This window comes from Oncorhynchus mykiss, chromosome 23 (genome assembly GCF_013265735.2).
Source record: "Oncorhynchus mykiss isolate Arlee chromosome 23, USDA_OmykA_1.1, whole genome shotgun sequence".
NCBI classification, from domain to species: Eukaryota; Metazoa; Chordata; class Actinopteri; order Salmoniformes; family Salmonidae; genus Oncorhynchus; species Oncorhynchus mykiss.
Genome location: NC_048587.1, coordinates 2512703 through 2529892, shown reverse-complemented (window position 1 = coordinate 2529892; position 17190 = coordinate 2512703). Strand labels below are relative to the sequence as shown.

General features: G+C 45.0%; 1 protein-coding gene across 5 annotated transcripts; it reads left to right on the top strand.

Moving 5' to 3' along the window:
- The first annotated feature begins 1046 nt into the window (after positions 1-1046).
- On the top strand, positions 1047-15914 carry LOC118943899 (ciliary-associated calcium-binding coiled-coil protein 1-like). 5 transcript variants are annotated; one of them, XM_036960757.1, is made up of 8 exons: positions 1047-1214; positions 1472-1566; positions 1648-1817; positions 4000-4138; positions 4311-4383; positions 8119-8754; positions 13199-13357; positions 15682-15914. In XM_036960757.1, exons 1-8 carry the CDS (start codon positions 1212-1214, stop codon positions 15763-15765), a joined length of 1359 nt encoding a protein of 452 aa, XP_036816652.1. In that variant the 5' UTR covers positions 1047-1211; the 3' UTR covers positions 15766-15914. The 5 variants fall into 5 exon arrangements, with proteins under 5 accessions (XP_036816652.1, XP_036816655.1, XP_036816651.1 ...); XM_036960760.1 differs by having other exon boundaries at positions 1203-1309; positions 8119-8226; XM_036960756.1 differs by having other exon boundaries at positions 1203-1309.
- Positions 15915-17190: the final 1276 nt, after the last annotated feature.

Sequence of the window (17190 nt, the reverse complement as noted above, 5' to 3'; positions counted from 1 at the left end):
GTAAGTAAGCATTGCACTGTAAGGTTGTATTCGGCGCATGTGACTTATAAAATTTGATTTGATGGAGCAGTGTGCAGTGTGATGGCGATTGCATTGTCTGTAATGCACGAACACGTCTCATAAAAGTAATGATGTTTTTGTTTGGGTAGCTTTTGGAAATTGTAGAAATAAAACATTTTCCTTCTTCAGAAGTTCCAACTAGGCAGGCTAACGTTAGTTAATTTGCTAGGTATCATACAGTAGGCGTATATTATTAATGATATAGTTAATATAAGTAGACATGCAATCATAATTGACTGTAGCGTATGTAAAGCACCCATAAACTACCGGTGGCTGAAAGCACAATCGTTGCGGAACGAACGAGTGACACCTTTCCGGGAAAGGCCGGTCCATTTTAAAAAAATCATTCCTGCCTCCTTCGCCCTGCAAGTGTATACTCGTCAGACGTCATGAAACGTTATCAGAAGCGTCCACTTAATTTGAGGGCTGAGGGGACAGGGGGTGTCGTTTAAGTGTTTGGAAAGCAACCCTAGAGCAAATACATTTGTACGAAGCTGAATCAGGAAATTAATGTCCACTCTTCATTGCAGATCCCGCCTTCATTCTTGTTTGATAATTTCTCGAAATCTAAAAGCACAACATAGATTTAAGCTAGTGTCTTAAGTAGCTGAACATGTTATTACTCCAACCAAGTGAAAGAGAGAAATTACACGTTTTCATTTTCATCAAAAACAAATGCCTTTGAGTTGACGGCTTGCGCAGTTCGGTGCGAGACAACCGTTAACCCGAAGACATGTCTCTCTACCCATGAGTTCAGCCAGTCACCATGTCAACGCCTGGTTTTCTATAGCAGCTTCTGCCTCTCTTCATGCTTTACTTTCATTGACTTTGTTTTATAGAGACGGTATGCTATTCGGCCAAAATTAGAAGTACCAGTACGGCGCTCCGGACAGCACTGGTTACAGGTTGACTAGACAGATCTAACACAGTGTTGCCAACTCCTCAGTATGGAAAGTAGCTATTGGCGGTTCGTTTTTTAATTATTTTTAATTTGTCGCTAGAGGGGTCTGAATACTCGCTAAGTTGACAACACTGCGATTCTAGAATCAGCTTTATCCATCTCGATAGACTAGACTGCCCAGAAGCTCACCGCCCGGAAGCTCATCACCCGGACCGGAAGCTCACCGCCCGTCCACTGTGGACATGTTGCCATGGTAACGCCGATGACTAAAACATGTCTGCAAAAGCGAAACAAAGCAACAAGTCAGCGGATAAAAATGCAAACGATAGAAATGACGTTGCGTCCAAAGTAGGAAGATATGTTAAAACCGTATTAATATTGAATATTATTTGAAATATTTACTACATCATTTGTCTGGTTATTATTTGTCAAACTGTTATCATAGCTAGAGCTAACCTAGTTTGGCCTGCTAACCAAACTCAACTTGTGTTCTGAATCCAATTAATACAGGAAAATTATGCTGAAAAAGCCAACCCTCAATGGAAACTTATTTCCCATGAACAAATCAACACGCTGTTGGATTTGACAGTGGAACAAGTGCAATTGTAAGTAACGAGGATATATAGGCCTACTGGCCAGTTTATTTGGAAGTGTTTCATGTATGCCAACCTTTTGTTTTACAACAGCCAGTTTGAAGAAATACTTGGTTTGAAGAACTACCAGACGTGTCTGAAGGAGGCTTCCCTGTTGGACTACTTTGTCTCTGGCTTCTGGTGGACCAGGGAGATGAACTACACCTGTCAACAGATCTCATTCATCATGGCTCTACTGCAATTGTTACTGGACAATATCAGTGGTAAGTCAGAGGATTTATAGGTAACAGACAGTATCAAATCAAATTTTATCGGTCACAGATCGAATCCCCGAGCTGACAAGGTACAAATCTGTCGTTCTGCCCCTGAACAAGGCACTTAACCCACTGTTCCGAGGCCGTCATTGAAAATAAGAATTTGTTCTTAACTGACTTGCCTATTTAAATAAAGGTCAAATAAATCAAATTAGCAGATGTTATTGCGGGTGTAGCGAAACGCTTGTGCTTCTAGCTCCGACAGTGCAGTAATATCTAACACGTAATATCTAACAAATTACACAACATAAACCCAATACACACAATACACTAAGTGAAGGACAAGTGATGTCAGAGCGGAACGGACTAAGATAGAATACAGTATGTACATATGAGATGAGAAATGCAAGATATGTAAACATTATTAGAGATGAGAAATGCAAGATATGTATAAACATTAAATGAATGAGATACCGTAGAATAGAATAGAATAGATACCTATTATAATATACCTATTATTTTTATATTTTTAGAATTTTACCCCATTTTTCAACCCCAATTTCGTGGTATCCAATTAGCAGTATCTTGTCTCATCGCTACAACTCCCGTACGGGCTCGGGAGAGACGAAGGTTGAAAGTCATGTGTCCTCTGATACACAATCCAAACCAAGCCGTACTGCTTCTTAACACAGCGCGCATCCAACCCGGAAGCCAGCCGCACCAATGTGTTGGAGGAAACACTGTGCACCTGGCAACCACTGCGCCCAGCCCGCCACAGGAGTCGCTGGTGCGCGATGAGACAAGGATATCCCTACCGGCCAAGCCCTCCCTAACCCGGACGACGCTGGGCCAATTGTGCGTCGCCCCACGGACCTCCCGGTCGTGGCCGGTTACGACAGAGCCTGGGCGCGAACCCAAAGTCTCTGGTGGCACAGCTGGCGCTGCAGTACAGCGCCCTTAACCATTGCGCCACCCGGGAGGCCGCAACCTATAATTTTGATTTGTTATCACGAGTGTGCCCCAACCAGGGATGGAGAAACTTGGGGTGTGGGCCACAAAATTGGGGTGTGGGCCGCAAAATCTGAACTCATCATGACCGGCCACAGTGGCTCGCAGGCCTGCATATCCACATCTATACCCACACATGCAGACAGCCTAGTTTAGTTGGGGTCCCACCCCACCCTGCGAGAATTTAAGTTGCCCCCCTCATGACAGCAGAGTGAAGAAAATGGAGTTAATTTCCTCCAAAACTTCACAATTTGAGATAATGTTGCCGTTTGAAAGCAAGTTTCCTGCAATTCTACTCATTTTGCCATGGAACAGAGTCATGGAGAGAAGACTGAGCAATTTATAACTAATTTCAGGCAATTCTACTCATTTTGCCCTTTATTAGGGACTGTGTGTTCACCTAATCATCAATACCTTCATTAGGGACTGTGTGTTCACCACCTAATCATCAAGACCTTCATTAGGGACTGTGTGTTCACCACCTAATCATCAAGACCTTCATTAGGGACTGTGTGTTCACCACCTAATCATCAAGACCTTCATTAGGGACTGTGTTTGTTGTGGAATTCATCAATATAGCCATAAGAATCCAACCAGACGTGTAATACTTCTCTCTCTAGCTGAGTGGTGCTCTGCCAGAATGTGGAAACCACGGAGCCGGCGCGAGATATGGCTCGGACAACGTTCCTCAATACATGAATGGGAGATGGCGCTGTATTCCTAATTATCCCAACTGAAAAATTGAGAAGATTGAAATACTGCTAGTTTTTTTAATGAAACTGCCATTTTGTCAGCATGCTAGGCTAGCTAATGCTAAATATGCCCATTGAATTCCATTAAAATGCAATGCGTTGTGGTGAGTATCTAACGAAAGTGTTGTCGAATCTAATGGGTTGCTTTAGCATTAGCTAGCCTAGCATGCTGACAAATGGCCGTTTCATTAAAAACTAGCAGTATTTCAATCTTCTCGATTTGTCCGTTGGGATAATTAGGAATACAGCGCCATCTCCCATCCTTGGATTAAGGTATGTTTTCCGAGACACATCTCACGCTCGTTCCTGTCCTGATCTTGGCATGGCACCGTTCCTGCCTCAGAGAGAGAAGTAATGAACGTCCAGTCAGATTCTTATGGCTAACGTCAATATGGACTGGCTGTGGCTAATATCTGTCCTCAATGTCCCAGAGAAGCAGATGCCGTTTGTTGATAACCTGAATGAGTTTGCCAAGATGATATCAGGAACGCGCCAGTCTCCTTCTCCAGAGGTTGACTCACTGTTTGATGCTGAGCAGGCCATGTCCATCACTGACTACCTGAAGTGCAGGTAGCAAGACTCTTCTCTGTTAGCTTTTTTTAGTAAGGCCTACATGATTAATATCACATGAACACTGTCCTTACTTACCTGGTGATAATCCATTCAGAGCAGTGACCCTCATAGGGGATGCTGAAGTTCTGGTCTGTTGGTTACTTATCTTGGTTCACCTGTTTTACTATAGTCTCTTTCAGAACTACCAACTCTATGAGTTTCTCTTCAGCCAACCTAGAGAGGAGCTGCTCCTTGGGAAGAAGGTGAGACTGCCTGCGTCATTGTGTCCGTATGTATGTTGAGGTTTCCTTAAGGAAGCTAGTGAGTAACTTCTACTCCAACCACGGCCAACAGCTCCGCCCCCCCCCCCCCCCCCCGCAGCTACTCGCTCAAGCCTCTCCAGGTTCTCCTTTACCCAAATCCAAATAGCAGATGTTCTGAAAGAGCTGCAAAACCTGGACCCGTACAAATCAGCTGGTCTTGACAATCTGGACCCTCTATTTCTGAAACTATCCGCCGCCATTGTCGCAACCCCTATTACCAGCCTGTTCAACCTCTCTTTCATATCGTCTGAGATCCCCAAGGATTGGAAAGCTGCCGCAGTCATCCCCCTCTTCAAAGGGGGCGACACCCTGGACCCAAACTGTTACAGACCTATATCCATCCTGCCCTGCCTATCTAAGGTCTTCGAAAGCCAAGTCAACAAACAGGTCACTGACCATCTCGAATCCCACCGTACCTTCTCCGCTGTGCAATCTGGTTTCCGAGCCGGTCACGGGTGCACCTCAGCCACGCTCAAGGTACTAAACGATATCATAACCGCCATCGATAAAAGACAGTACTGTGCAGCCGTCTTCATCGACCTTGCCAAGGCTTTCGACTCTGTCAATCACCATATTCTTATCGGCAGACTCATTAGCCTCGGTTTTTCGGATGACTGCCTTGCCTGGTTCACCAATTACTTTGCAGACAGAGTTCAGTGTGTCAAATCGGAGGGCATGCTGTCCGGTCCTCTGGCAGTCTCTATGGGGGTGCCACAGGGTTCAATCCTCGGGCCGACTCTTTTCTCTGTATATATCAATGATGTTGCTCTTGCTGCGGGCGATTCCCTGATCCACCTCTACGCAGACGACACCATTCTATATACTTCCGGCCCGTCCTTGGACACTGTGCTATCTAACCTCCAAACGAGCTTCAATTCCATACAACACTCCTTCCGTGGCCTCCAACTGCTCTTAAACGCTAGTAAAACCAAATGCATGCTTTTCAACCGTTCGCTGCCTGCACCCGCACGCCTGACCAGCATCACCACCCTGGATGGTTCCGACCTTGAATATGTGGACATCTATAAGTACCTAGGTGTCTGGCTAGACTGCAAACTCTCCTTCCAGACTCATATCTAACATCTCCAATCAAAAATCAAATCAAGAGTCGGCTTTCTATTCCGCAACAAAGCCTCCTTCACTCACGCCGCCAAACTTACCCTAGTAAAACTGACTATCCTACCGATCCTCGACTTCGGCGATGTCATCTACAAAATTGCTTCCAACACTCTACTCAGCAAACTGGATGCAGTCTATCACAGTGCCATCCGTTTTGTCACTAAAGCACCTTATACCACCCACCACTGCGACTTGTATGCTCTAGTCGGCTGGCCCTCGCTACATATTCGTCGCCAGACCCACTGGCTCCAGGTCATCTACAAGTCCATGCTAGGTAAAGCTCTGCCTTATCTCAGTTCACTGGTCACGATGGCAACACCCATCCGTAGTACGCGCTCCAGCAGGTGTATCTCACTGATCATCCCTAAAGCCAACACCTCATTTGGCCGCCTTTCGTTCCAGTTCTCTGCTGCCTGTGACTGGAACGAATTGCAAAAATCGCTGAAGTTGGAGACTTTTATCTCCCTCACCAACTTCAAACATCTGCTATCTGAGCAGCTAACCGAACGCTGCAGCTGTACATAGTCTATCGGTAAACAGCCCACCCATTTTTACCTACCTCATCCCATACTGTTTTTATTTATTTACTTTTCTGCTCTTTTGCACACCAATATCTCTACCTGTACATAACCATCTGATCATTTATCACTCCAGTGTTGTTAATCTGCAAAATTGTAATTATTCGCCTACCTCCTCATGCCTTTTGCACACAATGTATATAGACTCCCCTTTTTTTTCTACTGTGTTACTGACTTGTTAATTGTTTACTCCATGTGTAACTCTGTGTTGTCTGTTCACACTGCTATGCTTTATCTTGGCCAGGTCGCAGTTGCAAATGAGAACTTGTTCTCAACTAGCCTATCTGGTTAAATAAAGGTGAAATAAAAATTTTAAAAAATTAAAAACTTGGAAGGGCAGTGACCATAAAGAGTCCTTTCCTGTCATTGTCCCTAACCATTTATCTGTCATCTCTGACTAACTCACCATCAGGAGGCCATTTATCTGTCATCTCTGTCTAACTCACCATCAGGAGAAGTCAAACTAGTGGAACCACTTTACTGTAAATGTACTGGCCCTATACTGCATGTACTGTGCTGAAACAAAAGTCAATCACAACAGTTCACTCTGTTCCTCTCACAACATGTATGGAGCCTATAATAACATTAGATCTCATTATCACAACATGTATGGAGCCTATAATAACATTAGATCTCATTATCACAACATGTATGGAGCCTATAATAACATTAGATATCATTATCACAACATGTATGGAGCCTATAATAACATTAGATATCATTATCACAGCATGTATGGAGCTTATAATAACATCAGATCTCATTATCACAGCATGTATGGAGCCTATAATAACATCAGATCTCATTATCACAGCATGTATGGAGCCTATAATAACATCAGATCTCATTATCACAACATGTATGGAGCCTATAATAACATTAGATCTCATTATCACAACATGTATGGAGCCTATAATAACATTAGATCTCATTATCACAGCATGTATGGAGCCTATAATAACATCAGATCTCATTATCACAGCATGTATGGAGCCTATAATAACATCAGATCTCATTATCACAGCATGTATGGAGCCTATAATAACATCAGATCTCATTATCACAGCATGTATGGAGCCTATAATAACATCAGATCTCATTATCACAGCATGTATGGAGCCTATAATAACATCAGATCTCATTATCACAGCATGTATGGAGCCTATAATAACATATCTCATTATCACAGCATGTATGGAGCCTATAATAACATTAGATATCATTATCACAGCATGTATGGAGCCTATAATAACATTAGATCTCATTATCACAGCATGTATGGAGCCTATAATAACATCAGATCTCATTATCACAACATGTATGGAGCCTATAATAACATCAGATCTCATTATCACAACATGTATGGAGCCTATAATAACATCAGATCTCATTATCACAACATGTATGGAGCCTATAATAACATTAGATATCATTATCACAACATGTATGGAGCCTATAATAACATTAGATATCACTATCACAGCATGTATGGAGCCTATAATAACAAATCTCATTATCACAGCATGTATGGAGCCTATAATAACATTAGATCTCATTATCACAGCATGTATGGAGCCTATAATAACATTGGATCTCATTATCACAGCATGTATGGAGCCTATAATAACATTGGATCTCATTATCACAGCATTTATGGAGCCTATAATATCAGAGCCCATTAAATTGATTTGTTCAACCAGAGCTCTTTTCTAGGAGCTGCAACATTCCAGGATGTGACATAATAAACTACTCATCATTTCCAGATCGAGCTGTAGTATAGTGATTCATCCCTGACAGTTTGGAGCTATTATGAATGAGTCTGTTTGATTTCCCATTGATACCTTAACAAGGTCTGTCACCAGTTAATATGATCCTTTTCTTAATATATTCACAAATGTGAAGGCAAACATCCAACATATTCTACTGTAAGATCATGGGTGAGACTACAACCTCTGTTTCCTGACTTACTGTATTCCAGAGGACCATAGAGGTGATCAGCTCAGCAGACTTTGTAGCCCCACTGGAGGAAGGCATGAATACTGATGACTACCTCCATTACATGACTCCTGTTGAACAGCAGGAAGAGGTACTGTACTGTAGGACTACTGATGACTACCTCCATTACATGACTCCTGTTGAACAGCAGGAAGAGGTACTGTACTGTAGGACTACTGATGACTACCTCCATTACATGACTCCTGTTGAACAGCAGGAAGAGGTACTGTACTGTAGGACTACTGATGACTACCTCCATTACATGACTCCTGTTGAACAGCAGGAAGAGGTACTGTACTGTAGGACTACTGATGACTACCTCCATTACATGACTCCTGTTGAACAGCAGGAAGAGGTACTGTACTGTAGGACTACTGATGACTACCTCCATTACATGACTCCTGTTGAACAGCAGGAAGAGGTACTGTACTGTAGGACTACTGATGACTACCTCCATTACATGACTCCTGTTGAACAGCAGGAAGAGGTACTGTACTGTAGGACTACTGATGACTACCTCCATTACATGACTCCTGTTGAACAGCAGGAAGAGGTACTGTACTGTAGGACTACTGATGACTACCTCCATTACATGACTCCTGTTGAACAGCAGGAAGAGGTACTGTACTGTAGGACTACTGATGACTACCTCATTACATGACTCCTGTTGAACAGCAGGAAGAGGTACTGTACTGTAGGACTACTGATGACAACCTCATTACTCCTGTTGAACAGCAGGAAGAGGTACTCTACTATAGGACTACTGATGACTACCTCATTACATGACTCCTGTTGAACAGCATGAAGAGGTACTGTACTGTAGGACTACTGATGACAACCTCATTACTCCTGTTGAACAGCAGGAAGAGGTACTGTACTGTAGGACTACTGATGACAACCTCATTACTCCTGTTGAACAGCAGGAAGAGGTACTCTACTATAGGACTACTGATGACTACCTCATTACATGACTCCTGTTGAACAGCAGGAAGAGGTACTGTACTGTAGGACTACTGATGACTGCCTCATTACATGACTCCTGTTTAACAGCAGGAAGAGGTACTGTAATTGACTCTACCATGGGCTCTGCTTAGGTTACTTCTCACAGCTGATGTTTTTATATTTTCGTGTACTATCTGGATTTAAAAGACAAGTAGATTAATAAATAATACAGATTGTATTATTGTGTATTATTTCTGAGTTAGTGTCACTCCTATTCCAAAACTCCTATTCCAAGTCAGTGATCCTGCTATTTCCCATAAGACCACAGGTGGGTGCTGTCACACTGTTGAAGACCTCTTCACTGAGAACTGAAGCTTGACTTTATGACTGATCAATGTGTTACCACTACTACTAGTACATACCATAACGGTTGATTTGAACATGTAGCAACAGAATGTAAGGGTAGGAGATTGTAGTTAAATACCATAACGGTTGATTTGAACATGTAGCAACAGAATGTCTGATACTGACCCAGGGACAGAGGACCAGCCTGTCTGATAGGTGGTGTTCTGTTGACCCAGGGACAGAGGACCAGCCTGTCTGATAGGTGGTGTTCTGTTGACCCAGAGGACTAGCCTGTCTGATAGGTGGTGTTCTGTTGACCCAGAGGACCAGCCTGTCTGATAGGTGGTGTTCTGTTGACCCAGGGACAGAGGACCTTCCTGTCTGATAGGTGGTGTTCTGTTGACCCAGGGACAGAGGACCAGCCTGTCTGATAGGTGGTGTTCTGTTGACCCAGGGACAGAGGACCAGCATGTCTGATAGGTGGTGTTCTGTTGACCCAGAGGACCAGCCTGTCTGACAGGTGGTTTTCTGTTGACCCAGGGACAGAGGACCAGCCTGTCTGATAGGTGGTGTTCTGTTGACCCAGAGGACCAGCCTGTCTGATAGGTGGTGTTCTGTTGACCCAGGGACAGAGGACCAGCCTGTCTGATAGGTGGTGTTCTGTTGACCCAGGGACAGAGGACCAGCCTGTCTGATAGGTGGTGTTCTGTTGACCCAGGGACAGAGGACCAGCCTGTCTGATAGATGGTGTTCTGTTGACCCAGGGACAGGACCAGCCTGTCTGATAGGTGGTGTTCTGTTGACCCAGGGACAGAGGACCAGCATGTCTGATAGGTGGTGTTCTGTTGACCCAGAGGACCAGCCTGTCTGATAGGTGGTGTTCTGTTGACCCAGAGGACCAGCCTGTCTGATAGGTGGTGTTCTGTTGACCCAGAGGACCAGCCTGTTTGATAGGTGGTGTTCTGTTGACCCAGAGGACCAGCCTGTCTGATAGGTGGTGTTCTGTTGATCCCAGGGACAGAGGACCTTCCTGTCTGATAGGTGGTGTTCTGTTGACCCAGGGACAGAGGACCAGCCTGTCTGATAGGTGGTGTTCTGTTGACCCAGGGACAGAGGACCAGCATGTCTGATAGGTGGTGTTCTGTTGACCCAGAGGACCAGCCTGTCTGATAGGTGGTGTTCTGTTGACCCAGAGGACCAGCCTGTCTGATAGGTGGTGTTCTGTTGACCCAGAGGACCAGCCTGTCTGATAGGTGGTATTCTGTTGACCCAGGGACAGAGGACCTTCCTGTCTGATAGGTGGTGTTCTGTTGACCCAGGGACAGAGGACCAGCCTGTCTGATAGGTGGTGTTCTGTTGACCCAGGGACAGAGGACCAGCATGTCTGATTGGTGGTGTTCTGTTGACCCAGAGGACCAGCCTGTCTTACAGGTGGTTTTCTGTTGACCCAGGGACAGAGGACCAGCCTGTCTGATAGGTGGTGTTCTGTTGACCCAGAGGACCAGCCTGTCTGATAGGTGGTGTTCTGTTGACCCAGGGACAGAGGACCAGCCTGTCTGATAGGTGGTGTTCTGTTGACCCAGAGGACCAGCCTGTCTGATAGATGGTGTTCTGTTGACCCAGGGACAGAGGACCTTCCTGTCTGATAGGTGGTGTTCTGTTGACCCAGGGACAGAGGACCAGCCTGTCTGATAGGTGGTGTTCTGTTGACCCAGGGACAGAGGACCAGCCTGTCTGATAGATGGTGTTCTGTTGACCCAGGGACAGGACCAGCCTGTCTGATAGGTGGTGTTCTGTTGACCCAGGGACAGAGGACCAGCATGTCTGATAGGTGGTGTTCTGTTGACCCAGAGGACCAGCCTGTCTGATAGGTGGTGTTCTGTTGACCCAGAGGACCAGCCTGTCTGATAGGTGGTGTTCTGTTGACCCAGAGGACCAGCCTGTTTGATAGGTGGTGTTCTGTTGACCCAGAGGACCAGCCTGTCTGATAGGTGGTGTTCTGTTGACCCAGGGACAGAGGACCTTCCTGTCTGATAGGTGGTGTTCTGTTGACCCAGGGACAGAGGACCAGCCTGTCTGATAGGTGGTGTTCTGTTGACCCAGGGACAGAGGACCAGCATGTCTGATAGGTGGTGTTCTGTTGACCCAGAGGACCAGCCTGTCTGATAGGTGGTGTTCTGTTGACCCAGAGGACCAGCCTGTCTGATAGGTGGTGTTCTGTTGACCCAGAGGACCAGCCTGTCTGATAGGTGGTATTCTGTTGACCCAGGGACAGAGGACCAGCCTGTCTGATAGGTGGTGTTCTGTTGACCCAGGGACAGAGGACCAGCATGTCTGATAGGTGGTGTTCTGTTGACCCAGAGGACCAGCCTGTCTTACAGGTGGTTTTCTGTTGACCCAGGGACAGAGGACCAGCCTGTCTGATAGGTGGTGTTCTGTTGACCCAGAGGACCAGCCTGTCTGATAGGTGGTGTTCTGTTGACCCAGGGACAGAGGACCAGCCTGTCTGATAGGTGGTGTTCTGTTGACCCAGAGGACCAGCCTGTCTGATAGATGGTGTTCTGTTGACCCAGGGACAGAGGACCTTCCTGTCTGATAGGTGGTGTTCTGTTGACCCAGGGACAGAGGACCAGCCTGTCTGATAGGTGGTGTTCTGTTGACCCAGGGACAGAGGACCAGCCTGTCTGATAGATGGTGTTCTGTTGACCCAGGGACAGGACCAGCCTGTCTGATAGGTGGTGTTCTGTTGACCCAGGGACAGAGGACCAGCATGTCTGATAGGTGGTGTTCTGTTGACCCAGAGGACCAGCCTGTCTGATAGGTGGTGTTCTGTTGACCCAGAGGACCAGCCTGTCTGATAGGTGGTGTTCTGTTGACCCAGAGGACCAGCCTGTTTGATAGGTGGTGTTCTGTTGACCCAGAGGACCAGCCTGTCTGATAGGTGGTGTTCTGTTGACCCAGGGACAGAGGACCTTCCTGTCTGATAGGTGGTGTTCTGTTGACCCAGGGCAGAGGACCAGCCTGTCTGATAGGTGGTGTTCTGTTGACCCAGGGACAGAGGACCAGCATGTCTGATAGGTGGTGTTCTGTTGACCCAGAGGACCAGCCTGTCTGATAGGTGGTGTTCTGTTGACCCAGGGACAGAGGACCAGCCTGTCTGATAGGTGGTGTTCTGTTGACCCAGGGACAGAGGACCTTCCTGTCTGATAGATGGTGTTCTGTTGACCCAGGGACAGAGGACCTTCCTGTCTGATAGGTGGTGTTCTGTTGACCCAGGGACAGAGGACCTTCCTGTCTGATAGGTGGTGTTCTGTTGACCCAGGGACAGAGGACCAGCCTGTCTGATAGGTGGTGTTCTGTTGACCCAGGGACAGAGGACCTTCCTGTCTGATAGATGGTGTTCTGTTGACCCAGGGACAGAGGACCTTCATGTCTGATAGGTGGTGTTCTGTTGACCCAGGGACAGAGGACCAGCCTGTCTGATAGGTGGTGTTCTGTTGACCCAGGGACAGAGGACCTTCCTGTCTGATAGATGGTGTTCTGTTGACCCAGGGACAGAGGACCTTCATGTCTGATAGGTGGTGTTCTGTTGACCCAGGGACAGAGGACCAGCCTGTCTGATAGGTGGTGTTCTGTTGACCCAGAGGGCCAGCCTGTCTGATAGGTGGTGTTCTGTTGACCCAGGGACAGAGGACCTTCCTGTCTGATAGATGGTGTTCTGTTGACCCAGGGACAGAGGACCAGCCTGTCTGATAGATGGTGTTCTGTTGACCCAGGGACAGAGGACCAGCCAGGAGGAGGATGGAGAGGTACCAGGTGAAACAGCTCTGGAGCAGGAGAAGGAGAACAAGGCTACAGGGTTGGAAGGATACAACGTTCAGGATGTCAAAGACGTGCTGGGAGACCTGACCAAAGAGATGCTGGGAACCCTACAGGTAGGATTTCATGATGAATCTGAATCCTTTAAAGCTGTTGTTGTGTAGTTTTTATTGAAATAAACAACCTTCATGTATTCTGGTGTTTCGTACAGTTGAATTTTATCATTGTTCCCGACCCACCCACCCACTGGCATACTGGCTGACTGTCTATGTTGTATACTGACTGACATACTGACTGACATACTGACTGACATACTGACTGACATACTGGCTGACTGTCTATGTTGTATACTGACTGACATACTGACTGACATACTGACTGACTGTCTATGTTGTATACTGACTGACATACTGACTGACATACTGACTGACATACTGACTGACTGACTATGTTGTATACTGACTGACATACTGACTGACATACTGACTGACATACTGACATACTGACTGACATACTGACTGACATACTGACTGACATACTGACTGACTGACTGACATACTGACTGACTGTCTATGTTGTATACTGACTGACTGACATACTGGCTGACTGTCTATGTTGTATACTGACTGACATACTGACTGACATACTGACTGACTGTCTATGTTGTATACTGACTGACATACTGACTGACATACTGACTGACATACTGACTGACTGACTATGTTGTATACTGACTGACATACTGACTGACATACTGACTGACATACTGACATACTGACTGACATACTGACTGACATACTGACTGACATACTGACTGACTGACTGACTGACTGACATACTGACTGACTGACTGACATACTGACTGACTGTCTATGTTGTATACTGACTGACTGACATACTGGCTGACTGTCTATGTTGTATACTGACTGACATACTGACTGACACACTGACTGACATACTGACTGACTGACATACTGACTGACATACTGACTGACATACTGACTGACTGACATACTGACTGACATACTGACTGACTGACATACTGACTGACTGACATACTGACTGACTGACTGACATATTGACTGACTATCTATGTTGTATACTGACTGACATACTGACTGACTGTCTATGTTGTATACTGACTGACATACTGACTGACTGTCTATGTTGTATACTGACTGACATACTGACTGACATACTGACTGACTGACATACTGACTGACTGACATACTGACTGACATACTGACTGACTGTCTATGTTGTATACTGACTGACATACTGACTGACATACTGACTGACTGACATACTGACTGACTGTCTATGTTGTATACTGACTGACACACTGACATACTGACTGACTGACTATGTTGTATACTGACTGATTGACTGACACACTGGCATACTGACTGACTGACTGACATACTGACTGACTGTCTATGTTGTATACTGACTGACTGACATACTGGCTGACTGTCTATGTTGTATACTGACTGACATACTGACTGACACACTGACTGACATACTGACTGACATACTGACTGACATACTGACTGACTGTCATACTGACTGACATACTGACTGACATACTGACTGACTGACATACTGACTGACATACTGACTGACTGACATACTGACTGACTGACTATGTTGTATACTGACTGACATACTGACTGACATACTGACTGACTGACATACTGACTGACTGACATACTGACTGACATACTGACTGACTGACATACTGACTGACTGACATACTGACTGACTGACTGACATATTGACTGACTGTCTATGTTGTATACTGACTGACATACTGACTGACTGTCTATGTTGTATACTGACTGACATACTGACTGACTGTCTATGTTGTATACTGACTGACATACTGACTGACATACTGACTGACTGACATACTGACTGACATACTGACTGACATACTGACTGACTGTCTATGTTGTATACTGACTGACATACTGACTGACTGACATACTGACTGACTGACATACTGACTGACTGACATACTGACTGACTGTCTATGTTGTATACTGACTGACACACTGACATACTGACATACTGACTGACTGACTATGTTGTATACTGACTGATTGACTGACACACTGGCATACTGACTGACTGACTATGTTGTATACTGACTGACTGACCGACCGACCGCCACGCTGACCGCCACGCTGACCGGCACGCTCAGGGATACATGGAGCCAGGGGAATACATGGAGCCAGGGGGAATACACGGAGCCAGGGGGAATACACGGAGCCAGGGGGAATACACGGAGCCAGGGGGAATACACGGAGCCAGGGGGAATACACGGAGCCAGGGATATGCAATGGTCTTTTGGATGACAACGTTGAAACACTCTTCATGTGGTAAATAATGAGTAATTATCCAAACTATTATCAATGGCTTTCCTCTTGTGTTGTTACAGGCTGAATTCACAGAGAAGCTGAGAGTCCAGGAGGAGAGTTTCAGTACCAGACTAGAACCACTGAAACATTCTGCCTGCAAATAGCTACAATACACCTCATAGTATAACATATCCACTATGAACACAATACACCTCACAGTCTATAATATATCCACAATACACCACACAGTCTCTAACATATCCACAATACACCACACAGTCTATAATATATCCATAATACACCACACAGTCTATAATATATCCACTATGAACACAATACACTACACAGTCTATAATATATCCACTATGAACACAATACACCACACAGTCTATAATATATCCACTATGAACACAATACACTACACAGTCTATAATATATCCACAATACACCACACAGTCTATAATATATCCACAATACACCACACAGTCTCTAACATATCCACAATACACCACACAGTCTATAATATATCCACTATGAACACAATACACCACACAGTCTATAATATATCCACTATGAACACAATACACCACACAGTCTATAATATATCCACAATACACCACAAAGTCTATAATATATCCACAATACACCACACAGTCTATAATATATCCACTATGAACACAATACACCAACCACCCGAGCCACTGCCTGTTCACCCCGCTACCATCCAGAAGGCGAGGTCAGTGCAGGTGCATCAAAGCTGGGACCAAGAGACTGAAAAACACCTTCTATTTCAAGGCAATCAGACTTAAATAACCATCACTAGCCAGCTACCACCCAGTTACTCATCCCTGCACCTTAGAGGCTGCTGCCCTATATACAGAGACATGGATTCACGGGTCACTTTAATAATCGAACACTAGTCTGTTTAATAATGTTTACATACTTCTTTACTCATTTCATATGTATATAGGACCTATGTTCGACTGTATTTTAGTCAATGCCGCTCTGACATTGCTTGTCCTAGTATTTATATATTTCTTAATTCCATTATTTTACTTTTAGATGTGTGTGTATTGTTGTGAATTGTTAGATATTACTGCACTGTTGGAGCTAGGAACACAAGCATTTAGTTAGATATTACAGCACTGTTGGAGCTAGGAGCACAAGCATTTAGTTAGATACTACTGCACTGTTGGAGCTAGGAACACAAGCATTTAGTTAGATATTACAGCACTGTTGGAGCTAGAAAAACAAGCATTTAGTTAGATAATTACTGCACTGTTGGAGCTAGGAACACAAGCATTTAGTTAGATACTACTGCACTGTTGGAGCTACAAACACAAGCATTTAGTTAGATATTACTGCACTGTTGGAGCTAGGAACACAAGCATTTAGTTAGATACTACTGCACTGTTGGAGCTAGGAACACAAGCATTTAGTTAGATACTACTGCACTGTTGGAGCTAGAAACATAAGCATTTAGTTAGATCATTACTGCACTGTTGGAGCTAGGAACACAAGCATTTAGTTAGATACTACTGCACTGTTGGAGCTAGGAACACAAGCATTTAGTTAGATATTACAGCACT

Excerpts from the sequence above, each read along its gene's own strand:
- LOC118943899 (XM_036960756.1), top strand. The coding sequence starts at position 1,235 with ATGTCTGCAAAAGCGAAACAAAGCAACAAGTCAGCGGATAAAAATGCA. Across the intron at positions 1,818-3,999 it reads GTTACTGGACAATATCAGTG|AGAAGCAGATGCCGTTTGTT; the intron begins GTAAGTCAGAGG and ends TCAATGTCCCAG. Across the intron at positions 13,358-15,681 it reads AGATGCTGGGAACCCTACAG|GCTGAATTCACAGAGAAGCT; the intron begins GTAGGATTTCAT and ends GTGTTGTTACAG.